The 24,780-nt window shown below is 41.3% G+C and overlaps 5 protein-coding genes and 1 long non-coding RNA gene across 8 annotated transcripts; 1 reads left to right on the top strand and 5 right to left on the bottom strand.

The window, feature by feature from the left end:
• Positions 1 to 239: 239 nt before the first annotated feature.
• LOC148723297 (ubiquitin-like modifier-activating enzyme 5) lies at positions 240 to 1,969 on the bottom strand. The gene has a single exon (XM_088732161.1). The coding sequence runs from the start codon at positions 1,906 to 1,908 to the stop codon at positions 619 to 621; it is 1,290 nt and encodes a 429-aa protein (XP_088588287.1). The 5' UTR covers positions 1,909 to 1,969; the 3' UTR covers positions 240 to 618.
• Positions 1,970 to 3,178: 1,209 nt separating this feature from the next.
• Positions 3,179 to 9,856, bottom strand: LOC111328103 (uncharacterized). Its single transcript, XM_022932474.2, has 3 exons — positions 7,326 to 9,856; positions 5,606 to 6,390; positions 3,179 to 4,259 (listed from the first exon to the last, which is right to left on the bottom strand). The coding sequence occupies exons 2-3, from the start codon at positions 6,384 to 6,386 to the stop codon at positions 3,571 to 3,573; spliced, it is 1,470 nt and encodes a 489-aa protein (XP_022788209.1). The 5' UTR covers positions 6,387 to 6,390; positions 7,326 to 9,856; the 3' UTR covers positions 3,179 to 3,570.
• A 1,618-nt stretch (positions 9,857 to 11,474) lies between these two features.
• On the top strand, positions 11,475 to 20,726 carry LOC111328104 (caveolin-1). Of its 3 annotated transcripts, none has more exons than XM_022932475.2 (3): positions 11,475 to 11,608; positions 11,728 to 11,864; positions 18,940 to 20,726. In XM_022932475.2, the coding sequence occupies exons 2-3, from the start codon at positions 11,745 to 11,747 to the stop codon at positions 19,291 to 19,293; spliced, it is 474 nt and encodes a 157-aa protein (XP_022788210.1). In that variant the 5' UTR covers positions 11,475 to 11,608; positions 11,728 to 11,744; the 3' UTR covers positions 19,294 to 20,726. The 3 variants fall into 3 exon arrangements, with proteins under 3 accessions (XP_022788210.1, XP_022788212.1, XP_022788211.1); XM_022932477.2 differs by having other exon boundaries at positions 11,484 to 11,581; XM_022932476.2 differs by having other exon boundaries at positions 11,510 to 11,626.
• Positions 12,115 to 13,331, bottom strand: LOC148723298 (uncharacterized). The gene is made up of 2 exons (XR_015991380.1): positions 13,118 to 13,331; positions 12,115 to 12,485 (listed from the first exon to the last, which is right to left on the bottom strand). It is a non-coding gene; the product is annotated as an uncharacterized LOC148723298 (long non-coding RNA).
• A 462-nt stretch (positions 20,727 to 21,188) lies between the features above and the next one.
• On the bottom strand, positions 21,189 to 22,829 carry LOC148723299 (uncharacterized). Its single transcript, XM_088734416.1, has 3 exons — positions 22,564 to 22,829; positions 21,706 to 22,188; positions 21,189 to 21,483 (listed from the first exon to the last, which is right to left on the bottom strand). The coding sequence occupies exons 1-3, from the start codon at positions 22,827 to 22,829 to the stop codon at positions 21,189 to 21,191; spliced, it is 1,044 nt and encodes a 347-aa protein (XP_088590542.1).
• Positions 22,830 to 22,905: 76 nt separating this feature from the next.
• On the bottom strand, positions 22,906 to 23,865 carry LOC148723300 (uncharacterized). The gene has a single exon (XM_088734417.1). It carries the CDS (start codon positions 23,863 to 23,865, stop codon positions 22,906 to 22,908), a length of 960 nt encoding a protein of 319 aa, XP_088590543.1.
• Positions 23,866 to 24,780: the final 915 nt, after the last annotated feature.

Genomic DNA, 24,780 nt, shown 5'->3' on the forward strand with positions numbered 1-24,780 from the left:
AGTAATTAAGAAGAAACTGCTAGAAATATGCTTCCGTTCGAATCATAGCGACCGAAGCATTGTCTTGGATATCTTTAATATCAGCTGCAGTGCATTTTGCCATTCCTTCCTTCAATCATTTTAATATCTATTTCTCAGAAAAGCTCCATACGGTTGATCAGAGATTCTTGGCCTTTTCTCGGAAACAGCGTGACATTGTGTTATTCGTCCGTTCAAAAATCACGCGAGAGTCGAAAAAATATAGTGATAGAGATTGAAGCAATCATCGATTGGGAGCACTTTCTAGTTACAACATAGATATTCTATTGAATATGACTTTTAACTTACAATAATTTAAAAGCATTGTAGTTTGAATTCTAAAGTAGACTGCAACAATTACTCCGTCTTACAAGCAATATCTTCCGTTCTTGGCTAGCGAATTATTACAAGGTTATTTAAGCTCGATGGCAATTTGAATAGACTGAATCCAAAAAAAAACAAAGAAGGAAACAAGTGCCAAACAACGACCAGAGTTTACTCATTTCTTTCACTGCAACAAAAGCGGACAAAGTTTAGGCATTTCGTTCCACTGTAACAAATTGTTCTGATAGATCTAACATATAAGAAAATGTAAGTCGTTTATCTGTCTGAAGACGAGAAAAAGTCAACATTTTCCGCACTAGCTCCCATATCCTGGCACGTCTTGCAGTCGGGTTTCCTTTCGCTTGTCATTGGGTACCATCTTAGAATTCCAGGCTGATCAAACCGATGAAAGCCCTCGGGTGGGTATCCAGCGAACTGCTGCTCTCTACGGTTTGCCCACATGTAATAGGGAGCCTCTAAATCCTTCTCCAATGTGGCCAGTGCACTATCATTTCCCCGACACAATTCCACCAAGGCCAGCTTCACCAGCATATTAGCGACAGGAATGATGTCGGAAGACAGTCCAACTTGAATCGTGGCTTTCACTTCATCGTCTCCAATGTAAGGAGGATTGGCGTCTCGGGCTTGACGGAATGAGGACATCTCCTCAGCAGAGGCTTCCATCGCGGCATCAGCATAGATGCACGAGAAGCACGGGCCAACCTTTGGTCTCACTCTCAACACTTCTCCACCTGCAGCCCTGACAGCACATTTTCCGTAGAGGGTCGTGATGCCAAGCTCTATGGACAGCGTGTTGATGTTGAGCCTGCTTCTAATGTTGTCGGTCGCGGCGATAATAACATCGCTTCCTTTCAGAATTTCTCTGGCTTCTTCCAAGCTGTTGATGTTGGTGTTGTGTGTTTCTACCTCTGCAAATGGATTCTTGTCCAAGATATGGTCTCGCATGACATTGGTCTTCAGACGTCCTAGGTCACTCAGCCCACATACATGGCGGATGATGTTATGCAGCTCAATTCGATCATAGTCGACTAGGACAAACTTGCCAACTCCAGCCTTAGCAAGCTCAATTGCCACATGGGAGCCACCACTTCCAAGGCCGACCACTGCAACTTTTCGCTCCTCCAATAATTTCGACTCAAGTATGCCACGACTGCGTGAGTAGAGTTGCGATTTCCGCGGTTGCCGCAAAACAGCCGCCTGCTCCAATGGTTCAGTTGGCTTTGATCTCACACAAGCCCTGACATGGTCATCTTCAGATACCAGAATTGCAATCTGAGGTTCTTCGAGCGCCGGAAGAGCGGAAATCAGATCAGAAGCAATTTTCTGAACTTCTTCACTCGAAGGTAATTCTTGAAAGATTTTGAAGGCGACTCGCTTCTCTGATTCATCTTTATTGTTACTTTCTACGCGGACGTGAATTGTGTCACAATCGTCAAATATTGTCACGGAAAATCGCTTTTTAGCAGCTTCTTTATCTTTAAGAACATCGGTAAAATTAGGCTGTAAGAAGCAGACTACTTTGCGCTGATCGTCTTGGTCGCTCATTGTAGGTGAGTCCTTTTCTTCGTAACAAAACCAAAACTATAAAAGTTTATTGAAAATGAAATGTATAAGTTGATATTTATCATTTCTAGGAAGTTCAAATGTGCTTTGATTGGTTGATTCATTTCGTGTGACGTTTTCTTTTTCTTGGAATTTAACAGACAACGGAACAAATCAAGTTTCAAAACTCTGTCTACCCGAACCCCTTTCATTATCCCCCCCTCTAATCTTTTCTTGGAAACAGCTACGCGACATTAATTTGCGAATAACACTTTTACGACTGCATTTATTTTTTTTCGAAATGCCACTCGTTGTCTCGTAACCACTGAATAGTTCAAAGCAAAACTGCGACAGTGTTTTGCGTTAGTCTCGAAATATATATACTGCTGTTCATTTTAACGACACATATTCGACAAAATTATGGGAAATTGTACTACGTCACGCGCCAGAAGTTTTGAGTAACGAAACATCTTCCTCAATTTCCGGGAATCCTGCCAAGTTGAGGTGTTTGTCATGCAGAAACCAAGCGAGGATGCTCGTATAGCGATGATAATTTTTAAACATTGAAAGCATCGGTTTATCAAAACAAAACAAGTCAAAAATTTAATTTGTTGTATTTATATTAAGAGCAGCAAGTTGAAAATTTGAAATTTTCCTAATCTGAGATATCGGCACTACAAGAGCATCACATGCTCATATTACAAACATGTAAATTGGTTAATTTGCTCATCCATCCCTGTATGATGCTCGTTTTAAAGTGTAGGATCCCGCAAAAGGTAGAAATTTTAGCGAAAGGAGTGTTTACTCACGGTTTTTACTGATGGAAAAGGAGGAGAGAGAGAATCAGACCCGAACCACACAGTGGTCGGAGAGAAGTATTCCCATCTCCTTGGTTCTCTACGCTTTCCATTGGGAGTTGAGGAATCTCCGATCTCGCCCTTGATTAGAAGACATGAGAGACTGCCACCGGAAAAATGGAAGGGAAAAGGGATTTTGGCTAACTATAGGGGAACTTCTTACAACTAGCATTTTCGATCACTTAAAAAGCTACATTCGGTGAATAGAGCAGGAAGTAGGGCAAGTAGGGTTAGAGCTAAAGACGAAGGTTTGTCTATCCAAAAGAGAAACATTTTTACCCAATAGTTCTCAAGATGCAAGCACAAACAAGCACAAAACAAGGATCTGATGCCTCATTGCTCACCACAGCTGGTCTCGCTCTGTGGTGCTCAAGCTCTTTAAAAACATCTTTTCGAATATGGCTGGCTTCAGGTGATTAAGTCTGTAATAGCTGTATTTGTTTAAGAGAAAAAAACAGCACAGCTGAAGAAAATAAAACAGACGATCTAACAGTTACATGACTAACTAAACAAATAGATCACGGAAATGATTGAATTTGATTGGGAAGATTGAAACTTTGATATAGGCGACAATGGACAAATATATTCGAAGTCTGAGCCAGGTTATTACAGATTACGTTACAAAAGACGCAATGAAACGAGCAAACCAAAACGTAACTCGAATCTGTTTGCTTTATTCTCACTAACTAAATTACACTTGGAGTTACGTCGATTAAGCAGATTATTGCAAATTGCCCTTAACTTTCAACATCTACTTAAGACAAACTTCATCTTGGTCAGTGCATCGTACCAGGTTCTTTCTTAAGAGTTACATCATTGAGCAACAAGTGCTTGAAGGAAGCCCGCTTCCTAATTCATCATGAATCATTAAAGGTCGCTCGCGGTCGTTTTGCATGTCACGTGAGCCAGTTACAACTTCGTCCAGAGACTTTATTTCGTTATCTTCATTTAGACCTTCTGCTCCTTCCATTAAGTTTGAGTTGCGTGCAAATGTAGAGCGGAAAGGGCTCTCTGTTGGCAAGAGCTTAAACCTTCCTGGAAGTAACCTTCGGTGGCTAGTTTCGCTCCCTTCGAATAGAAAACAGCCGACACCTACCGAGTCATAAGCACTCTTGTGTGTTTCAAAATTGGCAATAAATAACACAAAGCGACTCAACCCATATTTAGGCATGTTAGTCCACACTGTTCGTTCATCTCCGCTACTCGGTTCCTTAAGGCCGATTTTATGATGGGAATGCCATTCGCCAATATGGCATAGACCATCCTTACCCGTCAAATGAGAGCCAACCTTTTCTAAGTACTCCACGTCTTGGAAGAAAGAGGTGGTAGTTCTCTGACAATTTTTACCGGGACCCAACACGAACTGGATCACTGCTGTGTGATCGTCGTGCCACAAACCGAACAAATCGCCACCCGTCTCCAGATCTTGATTCTTGAAGACCCAAGCACAAATTTGCTTGTACTCGCTGCCATAAATAGCCACTGTGAAGTCTTCATCTGCGGATATAAGGGAAATAATTGGGGGCTCACGGTTTTTAGTCTGACCCCTGTAAAATAGAACTTAAATCTGTCTTTCGTCCGATTGTGTGTGATCTCAAAAAAATTAACTTTAAAGCGAGAAAAAGCAACAGGCATTCGTTACGATAATAACATTTTTTTCAGTGCTAACCTAGCATAACCTGTAAATAAAAGGTGTATAATCTCGGGGGTTTCTTGGGAATGATATTCCACAAAAATTTTGTGAAAAAAAAAATCATTCTTCGAAACTGCAACTGTGCAGTAAAAAGTTTATTTTCATATATTTTTAAAGTGTTCCTGATTTTAGAAACAATAAATCGCTTTCCGAGAAAGAAAGGAAGCCCTGAGTCAATTGCGTGACTCTGCGGTTTAGTCACACACACCCTAACAATCAGTATAGACTTACAAATATCAACCTTTTCAAGCATCGGAAAAGTTTAATAGTCTTTATCATAATACAGCAGTCTTCGTTCTCCGACTACACACATGGCACATTGTATAATAAATATACTGTGCTCACAATTAAATGGAAGCTATGTTGCGAATTAACCTTCTTGAAAATTATTTCATGAGTTTAAAATAAAGTTATTATTTGTGGCTATATTGAAGCGCAAAATTCCACTTTCTAAAATCTCTCGCGGCTTCGATTCCAGTATAAAATCAGAGATTATGGAGAAAAAGAAAAAGAAAACAAATTTCAAAATTTTGGTCATTTTGTCCAACGTTCGGTTATGGAACCGATTTAGATAATGGCCATTTCGATATTTTAGCATAATCCTCTTGCTAAAATTTGAACACTGCTCCATTGGCTCAAAAACTTAGGTGTAAGTCTCGGAAGCTAGACAGGCAATCTCGATAAGCAGAATATCTCCAAACTAACAAGCGTTCATTGCAAAATTCAGTGTTTATTGACTAGCAATTAACACTGAGCTAAAGTAGCGGCAGCTTGTAAATCTATGATTATATTTTCTTTTTAATAACGCATTTGCAATTACATCGATAATGTCACGTAAACAGCACTTCGCTTTCTTCAGTTCTTGTTTATTCGTTTAACCAATGAGTTCAGAATTATGATAACTCCTTACATTTGTAAGTCTCTGCCCTTGAATTTCTTTACGTTTCTATGCTGGATTATAAATTTGTTAAATCAAAGCAATTTAACTGTTTCCAAAGCCTGTTTTCTCAAAAAAGAAAAGGAAAAGTAGGACAGGTTACGATTTTAACATCACCATGCAGTGCAATCTGTTCTTTGCTTTACAGCAATATACAGCGGAATTGAAAAGGGCAGCGCCTTCTTATCTCATCAAAAAAAATTCTCAGCCTACCATATTCTTCCTCATTCCTCCCGCCCTGTTCTTCATCAAGTGAGTGCCTTTCTTTTACACCGACTACAAGCGCTAGCCGCTCGTTGGGGATGGAGATGGCCTCTTCCTCATTGTCAACGCCTTGTTCTTCATCAAGTAACTGCCTTACTTTTACACCGACTACAGGCCGCTTGTTGGGCATGGAGATGGCATTCTTGGCTACTTCTAGCGACCTCACTTCATATTCCTCGTTCAAACACTCTGCATTTTCCTTTAAAACCTCAAGACACTTTGAACGGAAGGGGCTTTCATTTTGCAGTAAAATAAATTTTCCAGGCCGAAGCTCCCTATTGTTGGTATTCTTCTTGAATTCGAACAGGAAGCATCCTACACTAGCAGATGAATCTCGGTGATTTTCAATGTTTGCAATGAACAGCAGAAAGCGACTCAGCCCATATTTAGGCATGTTTGTCCAAACTGTTCGTTCATCTCCGCCACTTGGTCGTTTAAGACCGATTGTATGATGAGAATGCCACTCGCCAATGTGACAGAGACCTTCCTTGCCAGTCAAATGGGAGCCAACTTTCTCCAAGTACTCTACATCTTGGTAGAACGAGCCCGAAGTCCTTCGACAATGTTTGCCAGGCCCCAAAACGAGCTGGATCACTGCAGTGTGGTCATTTTTCCAAAGCCCAAACAGATCTCCGCCGGTTTCTAAGGTTTGATTTTTTAAGACCCAAGCGCAAAGGTGCTTGTACTCGCTGGTATAAATAGCGACTAGACATTCTCTTCGACTCGACATCAAGCTGCAGAATTACAAATCACACGTCAGTTTACGAAGGTAGCTAAAAATGGTGCTTCCGGATAATTTGAAACTGATTTGGTTTTACTCCAAAGAGAAAAAAAACACACCGCTTTCGAAAAGAGTGAAACTGAAGCAATGTTTTCATGAGTCAATCTAATGGTTCTTTGTATCATGAATGATGATGATTTCTCGGAATTACTTAATGTATTCAATCATGCGCCAGACGATATCAAGACCTATGTTTGTCTTTTTGCATAGAGACGAATTCAACTCTGCCCTTTTAAGCATCTTGTATTTTTCATCTAATTCATTCGGCAAGATCTGACTAAATCAGTGACTTCGATGCGTCTGAGAACTGAAACTTCGATGCCTCACAGCAAGTAATTTTGACAAATTAAAAACATTGAAAATTATTGTTTGTTAGGAAATTATTTCTCAGAAAGCCAAAAGATTCTAGCCGTTACGTGAAGCAGAACCATGACCCCTAAGTTTCATGGAATTGCAAGAAAACAGGAAGTTTTTCAAATGATAATTACTAAAAGATAAGTCTCAGCATACATCCCTGCTAAATAAATGGAAACATTTGAATTTGAGTACGTTCAAATCTTGGACAGAACACAAAAGGACGACAAACCCCCAGCTAGCCACATGATAATGATTTCTAGGAAACAAGTGAGGTTATTTGTTCTCTTTTTACGAGTCACGCATGGTTAACTCTGAGAGAAATGCTAATAATCCCTAAAATCTCTCAAACGCCAAATGATGACCAAAGTCGGCCAAGCTGATTAAAATACCCTCGAATTCCCAAATAGTGACTTGAATCATTTACTCAGTGGTTTAGATTATATTTCAATTTCATTTCGTGACACATGTAAATGGTCATTTATTTCTGGGAAATCCGTCCTTCGTAGAATAATTTTGAAGATATCATCTTACCCGTGAGGTGAAACAGCTAAGTCAGTAGGACTTCTGTAACACTCATCAAGCCATCCTCAAAGTGAAAGCATCGAGGAAAGTCACCCTCCTTAAAGATGAGCTGGAGCGCACAGCAACGAACACGCCTGGGATTTGAGAAAGATATCATTGATGGCAAGCTGAACAACGTTACTTGGATCAACCCCACGTCAGCTGGAAATACCAGAGTCGAATGGCGAGTGAACACAAACAACGGGAACAACTACACGCTTCGTGTTTACGTTCCGGAAGGGTTCCCAAACGAATGCCCCACACTAGTCGTAAGTTCTCCATCATCTGTGTTGAGGAAATTTGATATGTCTCTTCTCAACTCTGCTAGCACCCAAGATCACGTTTATGGCGTACACGATGGTCTGACAGAAATTTGTCATTTCGACAAGAACAGATGGTCGTGCGAAAATACTATTTATCAAGTGTTGATGAAAGGTCGCATCTGGCTAGAGGCGTACGAAATCCATCGGCGAACCGGTGAACATCTTGAGAAATATCTAGCACACATGTAGTGATTCACAGGGAAATTGTATTTAACATTCGAATTCTGTTGGAACTACGTTGAGGTAATATGTAGTTACTATAATAGCCTAGAGATGAGCAAACTATTTCGATATTTGTGGCACGAAAGATTGTTTTTTATGAACTCTCACTAGCTTTCACGGCATAACTTTAGATAGTTAATCAGCTATGGACTGTTACCTGTTCTTTAATTTGAAGGAATCAATTAAAGTGTCTGAACACACGATATTTAAGTCTGTTGTGCGGCAGAAAGAATTCCTTTTTTTCTCAGAATACTTACTTGTTTTGACTTTAATTTTCTTGGAAAAAGAAAACCCGTGTCAAGCATATTTCGTTGGCCGAGGAAGCTTAGAGGCATCCTTTCCTTTCAAGAATATGATGAGGGACGAAAGTGATAGAAGTTTTTGTTAATAGGGAAACTTTGGAGACTCTAGAGGCTGTCACTAAAATGTTTCCTTGAAAGATGATGTTTCAATACGGTAAAATTTGTCCATCATGTCCATGTGAGAAAGGTTCCTCTTTGATATCAACAAACAGAGCTTTTTTCCTCAGAAAATACTGAGCTGTTTCTTATTCTAAGAACAAAAATCGTGACTGAAAGGATTGAGACCTAGAATGGGTGATGTTTCGTTTGTCGAGGAAGTTTTAGGCAATCGTTTCGTTCACGAATATTTCTGGAACGACAACGATAAATTTATTTCTTAACAGGATGCTAGCTCTTACAGATCTATTCAAGGTATCTAATGCTAAATAACTTAAGAGACTGTCACTATGATCATGGGTATGATTTGACCAGTTCATATGCGCGATGATTGGGGAAAATATAATGGGAAAGGTTTTCGGTTTAAAATCTCGACAAAAAGAGAGCTGATTGCTCTGAAATTTACCAAGTAGGTCCTAATGGTGTTTACTTCCATTTTTCTCGAATAAAAATGATTCATCGTTTTGGAACCCGGCGACGTCAACATTTCCTTGACTAGGCAAGACAATCGAAGCTTTAAATGAGGTAGACGCAGGCTTCAACGTAGTTTACCCATGCCTTATGATAGTAATACGAGCTATGTTCGAAGGATTTGTTCCCACTGCAGTTACACTGGTAATATTTTCAAAAAAACCAATATCAACAATAGCACGATTTATCGATTCATGATGAATAAGAAACGAAATAGTGTCTAGTCGCTCCATTTTCTAGTTGACAGTATGTTTTTTAGAGAGATAAAATGTCGGCAAGAGACAATAAGTAAAAGATACAAAATGCCTTTCAGCCCAGTGCAACATCTAGTGAAACTAAAAGAACAAAGTCCACCCCATTAAAAGCGATGTTGTACCTCCCTTACACGGCAGACCATAAGTTTCCCTGTAGAAGGGTCAAAACACAACTCTGCCTCCGGGCGGCTTTCATCCCAGGTTTCGCAAAGGTTTTCACTCCTTTGGTAGGGATTTTGTACCGCCCTATTCTGACGGACTTTCAGTTCTCCTGTAGCAGGGTCAAAATGATACAGGAAATCGTCGTCGTCGTAGTCGTCGTCGCTATTGGAAGAAAACTGAAAGAAGCTCGAGTTGACTGAGTCACTGTTATCAGAAATGATTTTAATCTGTGCTGCTTTGGCGCGCGTTTCTTGTCTTGTCATAACTTCCATCTTTCCTGTGGAAAGGACTAGGACTAAGATGAATCCAGGATATCCTGCAGGGTTTTTTGAGAACTCGGTCACCGATGGACGACCTGAACTTTGACGGTTACGCGTTGTGTTGTTTCGAGGCGCACTTTGTCTGCTTTCTTCAGCGCCCATGATCGAATCGATGAACGGCACAAGGTTAGGCATTGTGTTGTTGTTTCGAAGCACACTTTCTCTGCTTTCTTCAGCGCCCATTATCGCATCGAAGAATTTCACTAGCGATATTAGCAAAGTTTGAGAAGATTATCTATTACTCTTCGTCCCTCATCATTTGTGTCTCATTCTTCGAACTTGTTGGTCAGCGGAGGCAAAATGCTAACACTTTTTTAGAAATTCAGGAAGCGCAGTTTGCAAATAGTACAATTCTATTCTCTAATTGTACCCTATCCTTAAATTTTAATAAAAGACAATATTTTAAAACAATTTTCTCAGTGGAAATTGTTTAAGTCAAAGAAAGGCAAGAGGATTAAAATCGGTAAAGTAGTAGAATCTACATCCGAAGTAGTTTAAAAACTATGCGAAGTTCATAAAATTCGAAACCGTGCTGTTTTGAAAACAGCTCCTCCCCGCAACATTTATTAATGAAGTTCGTAATATGAAGAGCGCACGTAGCACTTGATCATCAGAGATCAGTCTTTTTTAAGGTGAGATTATTTGGATAACTGAAAACATCTCAGACATATTTGGTTCCGCATCGGTCATGTAATCGAGGGTCTCAATGGGGGGTCACGTTGACGGTTGACGGTTAAAAATAGAGAGCTTACGCACCAGACGTTCTTGACAACACGAACGGCAGAGAAGCCGTGTAAGACTGGATCGAGGCCTTCGTTCTTGGCGCGAAATAGGAAGGTTAAGCAGTCGACGTTTTTCAGACACGGACTTCTACCCGTGTTAACATGTCTTTGCTAAAAGATGCTAGAGATATGACCTGAATGAGCAAGGAAATAAGTTTCTTTACCCCACTCTCTTGACAGAATGAATAATTCGTCAATTTATTAGGCGACTTGAAATTTACCACTTCATAGTTCTGTAAACAATGCGAACAAACGAGCGAGCATGAAGTTTTCAGTGTATGATCTGGATGCCTAGAGGACCATTTCTCTTTTTCTAAATTCGTTAATCACAGCGAGATTTGTTATTCTTATGTTTGTAGTAGGTTGCTCAAAACCTAGCATAGATGCATACGATATACAATGTGCAGTTACAAAATACAACCGATGCAGAAAGACAATCATCTATCTCATTTTGCACTTTGTTATTGTATCTAAATGTCGCTTAAGTGTCTTAATTCTAAATTATTGCTCAACGTAATTTGTGATAAGCTTAAACCCGGTTTTAAAAAAATCTTAGTTCTGCATTTGATGATTCAAATGGACATGAAATCAAATGACTTAACTCACCCAGACTTGGCGAGAAAATTGTCTGCCATTGTCGAAACCCGTTTAATCTATCGATTAAGCAAAAACCACTTTACACGCTACGAAAACGTTTTTTAATCACTTAATGAAAAGCAGAAGAGCTTTCAATGGTTTTGAGTAAATAATTTATCTCCTATAAACAAAATAACAGCATATTTTTGTGGCGTCCTACCTTTAACCTGAAAAGTGGCGTTCTGGCGTCTGCGACGTGACCACGCGAACGTCATGACATGCGTAGTATGTACATAGTTCCTCTAGTGACTTCCGGTAGGCGTTCGTGACCTCAGGAACGTCTGGTGCTTAAGCTCTCTAATAAGTTCTTTTGACGGTTGACGGTTAGATTTTAGGTCATTTGACGGTTGACGAATAACGTTTATAAAACGAACAAAACGCGCGACTTTGGCGCGTTTTTATAGCGCATTTTTATAGCGCGTTTTTATAGCGCGTTTTTATAGCGCATTTTTATAACGCCTCTTATTAATAAATGAATGACTTTTTACGACACCGGAAGTGTTTCCACACTTTAATAGGTATGTAAAGCGGCGAACGCATCCCCATTTGGTGGAAGACTAAGAAAATTATGGAGGAATGATGATAAAAACGGGAAGAGGTGAATTCTCCAAAGGGATATCAGGAAGTGCGTTTACAAATGGTTGTAAGAAAATGGTCTTTAAGGAGCTAACTTACTGTGATAAAAAATACTCAAGTAGAGGATTGCGTTACCATATTTGCTTTTCAATTTCGTACCTGTCATAGCTTTGCACTACACCTAAATGTTCAGCGAAGATTTGATGGAAGGACAGATCATACCCCAAACACACGGAATGGATGGTGCAACGCTACTTAGCGTCAGTGAAGACAGGGATCCAGAGAATAATAACGCTTATTTGAAGGTAAGAGATTGAAAAGAAGTAGTACTACTAGGGTACTTTCATCCGTTGGCGATCAGCCATTTTGTAATGCATGAGAAGCATCCACAACAAGTTTCGAAAAGCCATGTCTATTTACAATCTCAGCACTGTTTTAGTCAAGCAGACTTTTCTTGAAGGTGAATACTGATTTATTTGTCTTTGTGGTTTCAATATTGAAGCCTTCGTCTGAGATTTTTTCCCAATAAAAGCGGTAACTCGTGGGAAGATGTCGTAAGGGTAAAAGGAAAATATATTTCATGAAGCAGCCCAAGTCTACAGTCATTATCGCTGCATGATTGTAACATTCTTTCCTTAAGTTGCAATTCACTCGATGTTATGTAGTCGTTCAAGGTAGCCCGTGAACATGAAAGTTGCGCTTTTGAATCAGTGATTTCTGTGGCGCTATGCAGACAATATTGTATCCGTGTTTGTAATACGATTAGTCACTGACCCGCTTCTGCTCTCGAGGCACGTAACGATATTTGGCGACACAGTTCTGTCCTTCCCAAAGTTCTCGAAGGTGAGTCCTTGAAGTAACCTACTGTAGGAACCGTCGTCAATTCAGTGACTGAGTTCAGAATTAAGCGCAGCAGGGATAAATTTCTGTAGGTGCAAGGGTAATAAACTAATTCAATTATAGTGCTCAAATCAAGCTTGAAAATTGATTATGATTGATGATGAAGTCGACGGTGTTATTTTGCATGATAATTACGTGACGACGAGCGATTTTGCCAAAGATGGACCCGATGCAAAATCTAGTTAGATCGATTAGGATTTTGATAACTTGGAAGTGAAAATTTATTGGTTATTACGGTTTTGCATGCGGTTTTCGCTTTTGATCGCAATTTTTTTTTGCGGTTTTTCGGTTTTGGATGATTTTTTCTCCGGTTTCGTGGTTCTAAAAGACCCTAATGCCCCCTCGCCAAGGAACCATACTTACTGCATTTTCCTTACATACTGCATGAGTAGAGTATGAGGATATTCTACGTTAATTTACAAGACTTTGTGGGTTACTTTGGTAAGCCTGTATTATGCAGTTTATCATTTTTAGAATGAAATTTTCCCACGACAGTCCGACGCTAAATAACTTGAGCTGACTAGGCATCCATATTTGCTGCTTCTCGAGGAAATTTCGGACGCTATTAGAATTGAGGACTATAAGTCAGACCCAACTAAACATTTCATGAGCGTATTAAAAATGGAACTCGAGTTAACTATAAAGAAAGTATTCTTACCATTTTCTTGGCTCTCTATGTCGCTTGCATCGGTACTTTCCCGTACACAGCTAACCATATTGCAATTTACCTAATTTAAGTCATTGTTAAAAAATCGCATATCTTATTTCAGCATTTGGTTCATCATTCGTTACTTCGATACGGCGATCTCAGTTATGAAATATGACATCCACAGGTTACTATATTGCATAATAATTTGAATGTATCAACAAAGTTGAAATGGTAAATTGGCCACCGTTACGGTTATAAAATCTGACGTTTCGAGCGTTAGCTCGTTACTATATTGCAATTTACCAAAATGAAGGTCCTATTAAAAAATCGCACATTTCATTTCAATATTTGGTTCAGTAGATGTATGCAGGTAAACGAGGTTATTCGCTATCTTAAAACCATCATACGTTACCAGTGCGAAATCGCGACCCCAGTCATGAAATATACTATCCACGATTAATCAAAAAATAATGGTTTGGGGTATATTACTATTTCATTTCCTAAACTAAAGAAAATATCTGTTCGCCTTTTAAAATTGTTCACCAAAATTATCGCTGTATAGCTTACCACTCAAGGGCAAATAATGGGTGTTTTCCTCTTGCAAGCAATTCTTATGTTCATGTCAGTGTCTTTCACACTCCTCGCAACGATCTCTCTCTGATAGGAAGCGCCTTATAAATATATCATAAACAATCTAATCACTTTACTTTGCAGGGAGCCTTGCTGCAAATTGTGGTCTCCTAAATTGTAGTTTTTTTCCCCGGCGTACACTATTGAGTTATGGATTGTGGTGTTCGGATGGCACGAGAAACGGAGATATATTCTTGGATTTCAACACAGAACTTTTAATATTTTCTAACATGTGTCGTCGCCATTACCGGAAGTGATTATACATCGAATCATGAACGGAAGCGAGGCTGAATTAATGTAAACGTAAATCGAATACAGCACATCTCCCCCTTTAAGATAATGAAAGAGAAACTTACTTAGACATACTTGTTTCTTATCTAGCGTGAAATTCAAAATTAAAACAACGTCAATCAAATGTCCTCAAGTAATCGTCATTTTGTTAAGAAACACATCCTGGGTAGCTATTGTCATTTGTCTCTGCACTAAGTCTCACACACACTAGAATACGCGTTCATAGTTATGACTTTCTGTCTGAGAAACCAGAGAAAATCTGGCCAGAAAGTATAACTTCACTTATGGCACATAATCCTTCAATCTAGATGAGGGCTTAGATTGACGGCCAGATCTGGTGTACACTTTTGATGTGCCAGTTCCTTCTGCAGTGTTAGCTGTTTGGGGTGAAGGAAGTTTAGGTGATGGAGGTACTGGCACCGGTGTGGGTTTGGCTGGAGATGTAGCTGCAGCTGGGGGTGGGGGTGGTATCTTGTTGATCTGTACTCTATTCCTTCTATATGACCCAGTGTCCGTATGGATCACATAAGAACGAGGTGTGCACTTCTCCACTACTATTCCAGACTGTCCTCTGTCTTGTACCATCACTTCATCTCCCTTCTCTAAGGGAACAAGAGGCCTCGCTGAATGCCTTCTGTCGAAGTGCAGCTTCTGTTTGGTTTTGTGATTGTCTTCAAACTGACGTAGGGCATGATTCTGCACAAGGTTTGGGGACAGCTGAGACGGGGCCACCGGCACTTTGGTTTTGAGCCTCCTTGACATCATTAGCTCAGCTGGAGAATAACCATTAGCCAATGGTGTCGCTCTATACTGTAGCAAAGCAAGATAAGGATCTTGAGAGCCAGCTAGGAGACGTTTAGCTGTTTGCACTGCTCTCTCTGCTTCACCGTTGCCTGAAGCATGACCTGGGCTGCTAGTGACATGTCGAAACCCGTAATCTAAAGTGAACATCTTAAATTCCCTTGATGTATAGTAGCTGGCATTGTCAGATTTTACTTGATCTGGAATTCCGAATCTGGAAAATGCACGTTTCATCCTGTCTATGACCTCTGCTGAGGCAGTTGAACTCAGACTAGCTACCTCTATCCATCTGGAGTAGTAATCAATCATTACTAAATACAGTCTTTTATTGAGTTCATAGACATCAGTGGCTATGTATTGCCATGGTCGTTGTGGGAGCATGGTAGGAACTAGAGGTTCTGGAGGATTTTTCCTGTTAGACTGACACTTGCGACAGTTTTCAATTAGCTCCTCTATATTCTTCATCATGCTTGGCCACCACACTGTGTTTCTGGCCAATGCCTTGCACTTGACAATCCCTTGGTGACCGTCGTGGATCTTATCCAGGACTTCCAATTTCATAGACGATGGTATAACGACTCGAGGTCCCATCATCAACAGCCCTTTAACCACTGTCAGCTCTGCTCTATGAGCAAAATAAGGGCTGACTAAAGCCTTGACATTATGTTTTTCAGGCCAACCTTCAGCTACATAGTTCATAATTTGCCTGCATGCTTCATCCTCCTGTTGATGGATCATAATATCATCTAATTTGCTATCACTGATAGGCATTCCAGCTATGACTTGATGAGCATATAAGTTCACTTCCTCATGAAATGAATCACCTGATTTGGCTGGTGTTGGAGAACGAGATAGCGTGTCGGCAGTGTACAACAGTTTTCCTGGCACATGAACAGGTGTGAACGAGTATCTCATGAGCCTCATTCTCATTCGTTGAATACGTACGGGTAGTTGATCCAACTCCTTCGTGGATAGCAGTGGTACAAGAGGCTTATGATCAGTCTCAAGTATAATATCCTTTCCCAGAATGTAATCTGTGAATCGTTCACATGCGAAGGTACTAGCTAAGGCCTCCTTCTCAATCTGGGCGTACCTTTTCTCTACATCCAGAAGGCTTTTGGACGCATACGCCACTGGCGCCCACCTGTCACCGTGCTTTTGCAAAAGCACTCCGCCAAGTCCGTATGAAGACGCATCTGCTGACACCTTGGTCTCCAGTGAAGGATCATATATTTGCAACACTGGGCTGCTCGTCAAGCATTGTTTAATCTCTTTAAAAGCCTGTTCCTGTGCTGGACCCCAGCACCATGCACTGTGAGAGCTCAAGAGTTCACGTAGAGGTTGTGTCATAGTAGCAAGGTTGGGTACAAACTTCATGAGCTGGTTCACTGTACCCATCAGACCTCTTACCTCACTCACATTCTCTGGAGCACGCATTTTCAATATAGCCTCAACCTTCTCTGGAGAGCTTTCCACACCATTAACTCCGATCCGATGACCTAGAAAGTCAATCTGGCTTTTGCTGAATTGGCACTTATCCTTATTCAAGGTGACACCTGCTGCTTTCAGCCGTGTTAATGTCTGTACGAGTCTCTCGTCATGTTCCTCCTGGTTCTTTCCGAACACGACAATGTCATCCATGAGACATACCACACCTTGTTGACCACCTAGTATTCGGTAGATCTCACTCTGAAACTTCTCAGGGCCAGATTTGATACCGAAGGGAATTCGCTTGTATCGAAATCGACCAAATGGTGAGATGAACGTGGTCAGTTTCCTTGAATCTTCATCCAAGCAGATTTGGTGGAAGCCCGCATTGGCATCCAGTTTAGAGAAAACCTTAGCACCTCCCATCAGAGCAATTGTATAATCCACTGTGGGGAGCATGATTCTTTCTCTCTTCACTACTTCGTTAAGCTTCGTGAGATCCACACAGATCCTCACTTTGCCATTTCCTTTAGGCACCACGACCATAGGAGAACACCATTCCGATGGTTCTGTGCACCGTTCTATAACATCTAGCTCGATAAGCTTGTCAAGTTCAGCTTTGGCTAGAGGACGTAGTGGAATAGATATCCTCCTGGGAGTCATCACACTGAATGGCTCTGCGTTTTGCTCGATCTTAATCTTATATTCTCCTTCTAGCTTTCCTAAGCCTTTGAACATTGATCCGAACTCCGCTGACTGGATAGGATCTGACGTAACTTTTCCAATGAACTTAACGACACCTAGATCTGCACAAGCGTCTCTACCTAGCAATAGAGAGCCTTTGGGGAACACATATATATCCTCTGTGATTGTCTGATCACCTTTCTTTAGTTCTGCAGTAAAGAATCCAAGAGTTGAAAGGTTGCTTTGATCTGGGCCACTAAGAGGCCTGTCAGGCTTCTGCAAAATGAAGTGTGAAAACTGTGTATCATACACAGCTTTGGGAATGACTGTCACATCTGCTCCAGTATCAACAGCAAATTTCAGGCTCTGACCTGACACCTGGACTTCCGTAAACCATGCACTCCTGCGTTTCCTGTTGTTGATACTCTCAATAGAGTAACTTTCATCACTGATGCTTCCTAAGAAGTAGTACTCATCTGAGTCAGACTGCACTTCTGCTACCTCTTGTACAGACCCTTTTCCTTTGCTACTCCTGCAGACCTTGCCCCAATGTCCTGGGCGTTTGCACTTGTTACATTTACTGTCTTTTGCAGGGCATCTTTCTCTGGGGTGCACCTCCTTTCCACACCACCGGCATGACCGGCTATTCGATGCCTGGGAGCAATTTGATGCACTTCTTTGCTGCCCGTTACTACGTGGTCCTTTGTCACGAGGGCCTCCTTTCCGCCTATGTTGAACTGCCTGCACTTTAGAAGTCTCTCCTTTTATATCCTGAGCCCACCTTCCAGAACATTCTTCTGCTCTACACTCATTTATCGCTTTTTCTAAAGTCAGTTCACCATCTCTCAACAGCCGTGCTCTGACCTTATCACTATTTATACCCAATACGATCTTATCTCTGACAAAATCGTCCTTTAGTTCACCGTAGGCACACGTAGACACGAGAGTGTTAATTTGTGATAAGAAATTATCGAAACTCTCACCTTCTGATTGCGTATACCTGTGAAACTTGTAACGTTCATAAGTAACGTTTGTTTTCGGCGTGCAGAACCTCTGGAATTTCTCCAGAATTAATTCCGGATCCAGTTTGTCCTCTGCTGGTACATGTTCCTCGCCTTCGGGGTCACCTACAGCTGGAGCCCATGTGAAGCCATTGTAGATTTTCAGCGCCTCCTCACCTGCGAGATTTAGCAGTATAGCACTTCTCCTTTCCTTACTGGCAGTAGATAATCCAATGGCGTTCACATATAATTCGTACTGCTGCTTGAACAACTTGAAATTCTCACTTGCATTTCCCGATAGACAAAGAGCTTTCGGTGGTGGAAGATTCGTAGCCATATTTCCGCGTAATTCCTGATCACTGATCGCTAAATATCCGTTCTGGACACAGTTTATATCTTCTTGTTCACTCCTGACACCATGTGGTGTTCGGATGGCACGAGAAACGGAGATATATTCTTGGATTTCAACACAGAACTTTTAATATTTTCTAACATGTGTCGTCGCCATTACCGGAAGTGATTATACATCGAATCATGAACGGAAGCGAGGCTGAATTAATGTAAACGTAAATCGAATACAGCACAGGATACACGCGGGGGACTGCTAAGCCCAGAGTCGCTCTCGGCTATATTCTCGGCTACTGCTTCGCGCGACTCTCACACTTGTATCGCGCTTAGTAACCTCCCGCGAGCATCCATAACTCAATAGTGTACTCTGCGGTGTTTACCATTTGTTTTATAACACTGATACATTGTAGCAAAAGAGCGTCCTCTTATTTAACAAATCTCACGTGACCAGAAAAAACAAGCGCGCGAAAACTAGTCTTTGCATTTGCTCAAATCAGCAGCGTACATCCATGGGCAAATGGTGGGCACGGAATTGACCAATCAGAGCGCGCGCCTTACTTTGGTTATGTTATAATTAAAAATGATAAATTCGAGAGTCGCGGTGAGGGAAATTATTGTTAAAAAACTCACTGGGTTTTTTTCTTCTAGGTGGCTTATTCAGATGTGATCTGCGAGCCAACAGCAGTTCGTAGCCCTCAGTGCGTTCATCAGTTTACCAAAACTATTTATGATGGCACTATCCTTGGCACTTACTGGGTACTGACCATTGTATTCGGCGGCCTTCTGTCCTTTATCTATGGCTTAACCTGCGGAGCTCTGAGCTTCATGATGATTTGGGTGGCAACTCCTTTTGCCCGCTTCTGGTTGATCCCATTGGGATTGTATGGTAAAATCTGGCAATTTATTGTTAGATGCCTCTACGATCCCCTGTACGAGTCTTGCGGCAAGATCTTCGCCAATATCAACATAAACTTTAATACTAGAGCTATCCAGCGTGTGTAGCTACATATTGTTTTCGTATTATGCAAAACTACAGCCTTAATTAACAGCCTGAGATTCATTCATCGTTCGACTGTGACTTGAGATCAACTTAGTATTAGGTCATATCTGAACTTGAATTGAAACCCAATATGTAATGTAAATTTGCGTTATTCTCGTCACAGCTAATTTACTCATAGGTAGAATATCACAGTTTTTTTACTTCATTCAACATTTAATATTTCATTTAGTAATATCTCTGTCTGATACTTGCCCGTCTCCTTGTAGTTCTTTCTCTTGGATTTTCACTTCGTGCGTTTGTGTAGTATAGTAGTATTTAGACACATTTCACCAGTGAGCCTGGGGCTCGTTTAAATGTGAACGTGTATGCAACAATTAAAATGTAAAATTTAAACATGTAATCTATTCGATAAAAATACAAAAACTAGACTATAAAATTTAAAAACTAGACTCTAAAAATAAGTATGTGAACTAATCGATACAAAGATTACATTGTGCGTATATCTTCAAAATCCCCCAACAACAAGTAAATGTTACGTGCACCAAAAACAATGTCCAGTAATCACCACTGTTTCTCTACAGTTTTTCATTACTCCTACCCGGAATCTTGGTATCAAATCATTAAAAAATTCAATGATTGTCGTTCCCTGCTAGTTGATCACTGTCTATCGAGCACTTCGATTGGTCTCGCGCTTTCTGACGGGTCTACTTAGAGTCAGCAACAAAAACAATTTATTACACGACTCGGGCAGTCAGAGGGCCAATAACTAAAATCAACCAATCAAAATATTCTATTGCTGGTCAATATTCTCTCAGTATTGGACCGGGCACTGTCCCGAATGGTCCCGAATGATACCGCACTTTTGTCCCTTTGAACTTCAGTCGTATAATAAATCTCTTATTAACCAAGCTTGCTCGGGACCTTACTGGAAAAATATCGGCCCTCGGTCTTTTTTGTACGGACCTCGCTGCGCTCGGTCCGTACTGTCAAGACCTCGAGCCGATATTCTCCCAGTACGGCCCTTGCGCTTGGTTAATAAGATCTATATACGACTCCTTTCCTCGGCGATATGTACAACGTGATAAATACTCTTGGAGCACTGGGAGAATCAATCAATCAATCAATCAATCAAAGTTTATTGTCTAACGTGAGGCATGGTTGCCCAATTGCCCGAGCCAGAGGCTCATGTATTAAACGGTAGACTATAAATTAACTATAATTAAAGGTATATTATTAGAAGTACTTAAAACTTTATAGGTAAAAATATATAAGTTTAGAGTACGAGTGATAATTGTAAAATTGTAGGTGATTAATATTGATAGTTAAAAGAGTCTAAACATTATGTTCGGTGAAAGATATTGCAGTAGATGAATATGAATAAGAATGACAATGTATGTGTACGTACAATAAAAGTCAACTACATGTATTACATTTACAGATTGGTCCTAGAGTGCTAAAATCGAAATTCTTAAGTTTACTACAAAAGTCGCTAAGCGTAGATGCTGTTTTAATTTCTCTTGGTAAACTGTTCCAAAGGTGACTAGCTTTATATGTAAAGGAATTATGATACGATCTATTATTATACCCTGGTTGCACTAGATTTACACCTTTATTCCTTAAACTATATCTATTAAAAAATCAATTGGTAATTCACTCGCATTACTTCTGACGTTCTCTTCCAATAATGGTTAGCCAGTAGTTGTGCCTGGCGCCATTCCTTTGGACTAAACTTGTCACTGTCATCAACCATTTCTGGGAGTAGATTCACTGTAGGACGGATGTTTAAGAAATGGCGGGGTGTGAGAGGCCCATCGTCATTCAAGCTTGATGAATTTCTTGTCAATGGTCTGGAGTTAGCAATTCGTTCAGCTTCCATAAACACTGTTTGGAGTACTTCTTAGTTGATAAGGTCTTTTCCAAGGATAGCCTTCAGGCTCCTCTTTACAGTTTTCACAAGTCTTTCCCAAACTCCAGACATGTGTGATGCCCCTGGAGGGTGAAACACCCACTTACAGCCACGCTGTGACAACTCTCTACCCACTTTCTCATTGTCGATTTTATCAATAGCCTCTTTAATCTCCCGATCAGCCCCAACAAAGTTCGATCCATTATCGGAGCGAAGCTCCTTCACATGTCCCCCTCGATTTAGAAATCTCATCAGCAGCGAGATGAAGTCATCTGCTTCCAGGGACCTAGCAACCTCAAGATGCACGGCTCAAGAGTTCATACGTACAAAGATGGCGCCCCATCGCTTCTCTGCAACTTTTCCTCTTCCTCTCTTCACGTAAAAGGGGCCAAAATAGTCAACACCGGAAAAAGTAAACGGTAGTTCATAGGGCGTCAGCCTAATCTTTGGTAATTCTGCTATTTCTTGAGTCATCTTAGGTGCCATTCGTTTCTTGCAGGATATGCACCTCCCAGTAATCTCCCTCACCGCAGCTCTTCCTCTAACCACCCAGAATTGTTCTCGAAGAAGGGGCAGCACTTTCTCAACTCCAAAATGTCCATTTTTCTCGTGTACATAGCGTATCAGGATCGTGGTGACTTGATGATTTTTCGGCAGGATCATAGGGTTCATAGCATCAGGAGACACGGGTACTCTCGAAATTCTACCACCGACTCTCAATATACCGTCATTCATGATTGTTGGTTTAAGCTTCATAATATGGCTTGACGCCTTCACTTGTCTCCCAGCTTTGAGATCCTTTATCTCTTGCGGGAAGACGCTCTTCTGCACCAACTTGACAACTTCTCTTTTAGATTTCTCAATTTCTTCGTGACTGATACGTCGTGGGACTTCGCATGTGTTTGTCTCTTCTTTCTTTTTTCTTGAGGACCACTTGATCCACTGTAGAAACTTCAGTAACCAGGGAAATGTGCGAAGAAGAGCGATCCAGCTAGAGAATCGGGTCAGAAGGCAGTTCAAAGATGATGTTGGGTTTACCGCGGTCACGTACACTTCTTTCTTTATCCAAAGCTTCTCTACTGCGATGTTCTAAAACTTGGTTTCTGGCCAGTGATCCTCACTGCTATACAGGAAGGGTGGGCCTTTTAGCCAGGGCTCGTTCTTAAGAAACTCATTCATTCCAAGGCCTCGACTGACATCATCAGCGGGGTTGAGTTTGCCAGGACAATGTCTCCACTGGTGTGGTGATGTGAGGTGCCTAATCTCTCCAACTCGATTGGCCACATAAGTTTGAAATCGCCTGTTCTCGTTGTGAATATAGTTTTAAGCGATCATGGAATCGGTCCAAAAAACCACTTGTTCAAACTCAAAGTTCAATTCGTTTCTCACTGCAAGATCAACACGTGCTGCCAAAAGAGCTCCCTGTAGCTCATGACGGGGAATACTGACAGTTTTCATCGGTGCATCTCTCGACTTTCCAATAACAAATGCACATTCTACAGTTCCATCAGAGTATGTAACTCGGAGGTATGTGGCGGTACCATATCCAAATTCGGACGCGTCGCAGAAGTGATGAAGCTGTAGAGTAGCTCCATCATGGTCTACCCGACTAAAAGTAACATCTGGGGACATTCAAGTTTGCCAGAAGAGGTAGCTCATTTTCCCACTGTAGTCATCTTTGGACGAGGTCTCCTTCGAGAGTTTGATCTCACGCCCTTTTTAACCTCAACAGTTCTTGCATGATTTGCTTCGCAGGCAACATTACGGGCGCAGCGAGGTTCAGTGGATCGAAGACGGAGCAGGTTGTCGATAGAACTCCCCTCATGGTGTTATCTTTTTCAAACTCTAAGACCTTGAAACCAAACGTTTCCGACTCTATGTGCCACCGTACCCCCAGCGCTCTATCGACGGGTAATTCATCACGATTGACATCCAGAGACGGGTCAGCTCTCTTTCCCAGAGGTATAGAAGTCCAGACCTTGCGGTTGTTGCTAACAAATTTCGTCAAGTTAAATCCACCCGTAGCCCAAAGTTTAATCAAACTTTCCATCAGCGCAATTGCACTTTCCGGTGTTGGTACTGATTTCAAGAGGTCATCAACATAGAAGTTGTGTCTAAGAGTGTCTATCGTAATCGGGTCAAAACCTCCTCCATTGTCATCAGCAGTTCTCAACAGGGCAGAGTTAGCTGAGCAGGGTGAGTCGGCTGCTCCGAATATGTATACTGTCATCGCGTACTCTTGCAGTGTTTCGTCTATGCCTTCTCTCCACCACAGAAATCTTAGTGAGTCTTGGTCTTCTGGGCGCACTTTCACCTGGTGGAACATGTTTTCAATGTCCCCAACCAGAGCCACATTCTCCTCACGAAATCTCAACAAGACTCCAACTAAATTGTTTGTGTAATCAGGCCCCTGTAATAGATTCTTATTCAAGGACGTTCCTTGGTGTTCTGCGGCAGCATCAAAGACTGTCCTTACTTTGTTGGGCTTGCTGCTGCTAGTGACTGCAAAGTGAGGTAGATACCACGTTCTGGGACCAGATTTGGAAGCTTCTTCATCTGATAGCTTACGAGCATATCCCTTCGTTATGTCATCTTCCATAGTGGCACGGTATCTCTCCTCAAGACTAGGATCTCTATGGAACTTTCGTCTCAAACTCTGCAATCTCATTTCTGCATCCCTTCGGTTATTCGGTAGCTAGCTGAACATCATCTCTTCTCCACAACAGCCCCGTCTTGTAGTGATTTTCGTCATTTAGTCTTGTCTTATTTAGGATGTCCACTACTTTCATATCCTCTCTGGACAAGATAAGGTCTCGGCGTTTACAATCTGGGTCCCCTTCCGTTTCAGCCTTCAAAGTGTTCTTTGTTCCAAACCTTTCCACTTTTCAAAACTTCTCTACTTGGTCATGTAAATTCTTTTCACATGTGACAAAGTTTACTGAAATGTCAGGTATTTCATTGTCCGCTAGGTGTGAGTGTGATTTCCTGTCAATATTTTCTGGAAGGCACTTCTCTGCGATCTTGAACTTCTCTGATACAAGGCCTTCTTCCACAGTAATGACCTCTCCTTCTCCACTAGCGGATTGCAACTCGAATTCTATAACTTCAAACTCTTCATCTTTTTGTTGCAAAAGGGTGCTAAGAGAACCACTTCCTTCCGACCTTTCAGGCCTAGTTCATTAGCAACATCGGAACTAATCATGGTTCCACGTGAACCATTGTCTAGCAATCCATACGTGGTGATAGACTTCCCATCGGACGATGAGATTTTCACTGGTATCACATGGAGAAGTGTGGTCTTCTTCTTGGTCGGTTCTATTGCGGTTGCGTACTGCACTGTACTCCTAGGTTCAGAAGTGCTCGGGTGGTCACCATTCCTTGGATTTGGCTGATTCTCCGCAGGTTGTTGTTCCCGTTCACGGGTTTGGTTGCCTCGGTCAGGGTCTCCATTGTCTCTTCTTGGGGGGTTGTGAAGAAACCTGTGATGTCGTTTATCACTTCTATACGGACAGAATCTTTGAGATTCACACCTGTCTCTACGATGTCCTGGCCTCATACAAACATGACACAACCTATGGCGTTT

This window comes from Stylophora pistillata, chromosome 9, assembly GCF_964205215.1.
Source record: "Stylophora pistillata chromosome 9, jaStyPist1.2, whole genome shotgun sequence".
Lineage (NCBI taxonomy): Eukaryota > Metazoa > Cnidaria > Anthozoa > Scleractinia > Pocilloporidae > Stylophora > Stylophora pistillata.

Excerpts from the sequence above, each read along its gene's own strand:
- LOC148723297 (XM_088732161.1), bottom strand. The coding sequence starts at position 1,908 with ATGAGCGACCAAGACGATCAGCGCAAAGTAGTCTGCTTCTTACAGCCT.
- LOC111328103 (XM_022932474.2), bottom strand. The coding sequence starts at position 6,386 with ATGTCGAGTCGAAGAGAATGTCTAGTCGCTATTTATACCAGCGAGTAC. Across the intron at positions 4,260-5,605 it reads GAGGAATGAGGAAGAATATG|ATGAAGACTTCACAGTGGCT; the intron begins GTAGGCTGAGAA and ends TTATATCCGCAG.
- LOC111328104 (XM_022932475.2), top strand. The coding sequence starts at position 11,745 with ATGTTCAGCGAAGATTTGATGGAAGGACAGATCATACCCCAAACACAC. Across the intron at positions 11,865-18,939 it reads ATAATAACGCTTATTTGAAG|GTGGCTTATTCAGATGTGAT; the intron begins GTAAGAGATTGA and ends TTTTTCTTCTAG.
- LOC148723299 (XM_088734416.1), bottom strand. The coding sequence starts at position 22,829 with ATGTCCCCAGATGTTACTTTTAGTCGGGTAGACCATGATGGAGCTACT. Across the intron at positions 22,189-22,563 it reads AGAAACGAATTGAACTTTGA|CTGGATCGCTCTTCTTCGCA; the intron begins GTTTGAACAAGT and ends CCGATTCTCTAG. Across the intron at positions 21,484-21,705 it reads GTGAGGGAGATTACTGGGAG|GTCCCTGGAAGCAGATGACT; the intron begins GTGCATATCCTG and ends TGAGGTTGCTAG.
- LOC148723300 (XM_088734417.1), bottom strand. The coding sequence starts at position 23,865 with ATGAGATTGCAGAGTTTGAGACGAAAGTTCCATAGAGATCCTAGTCTT.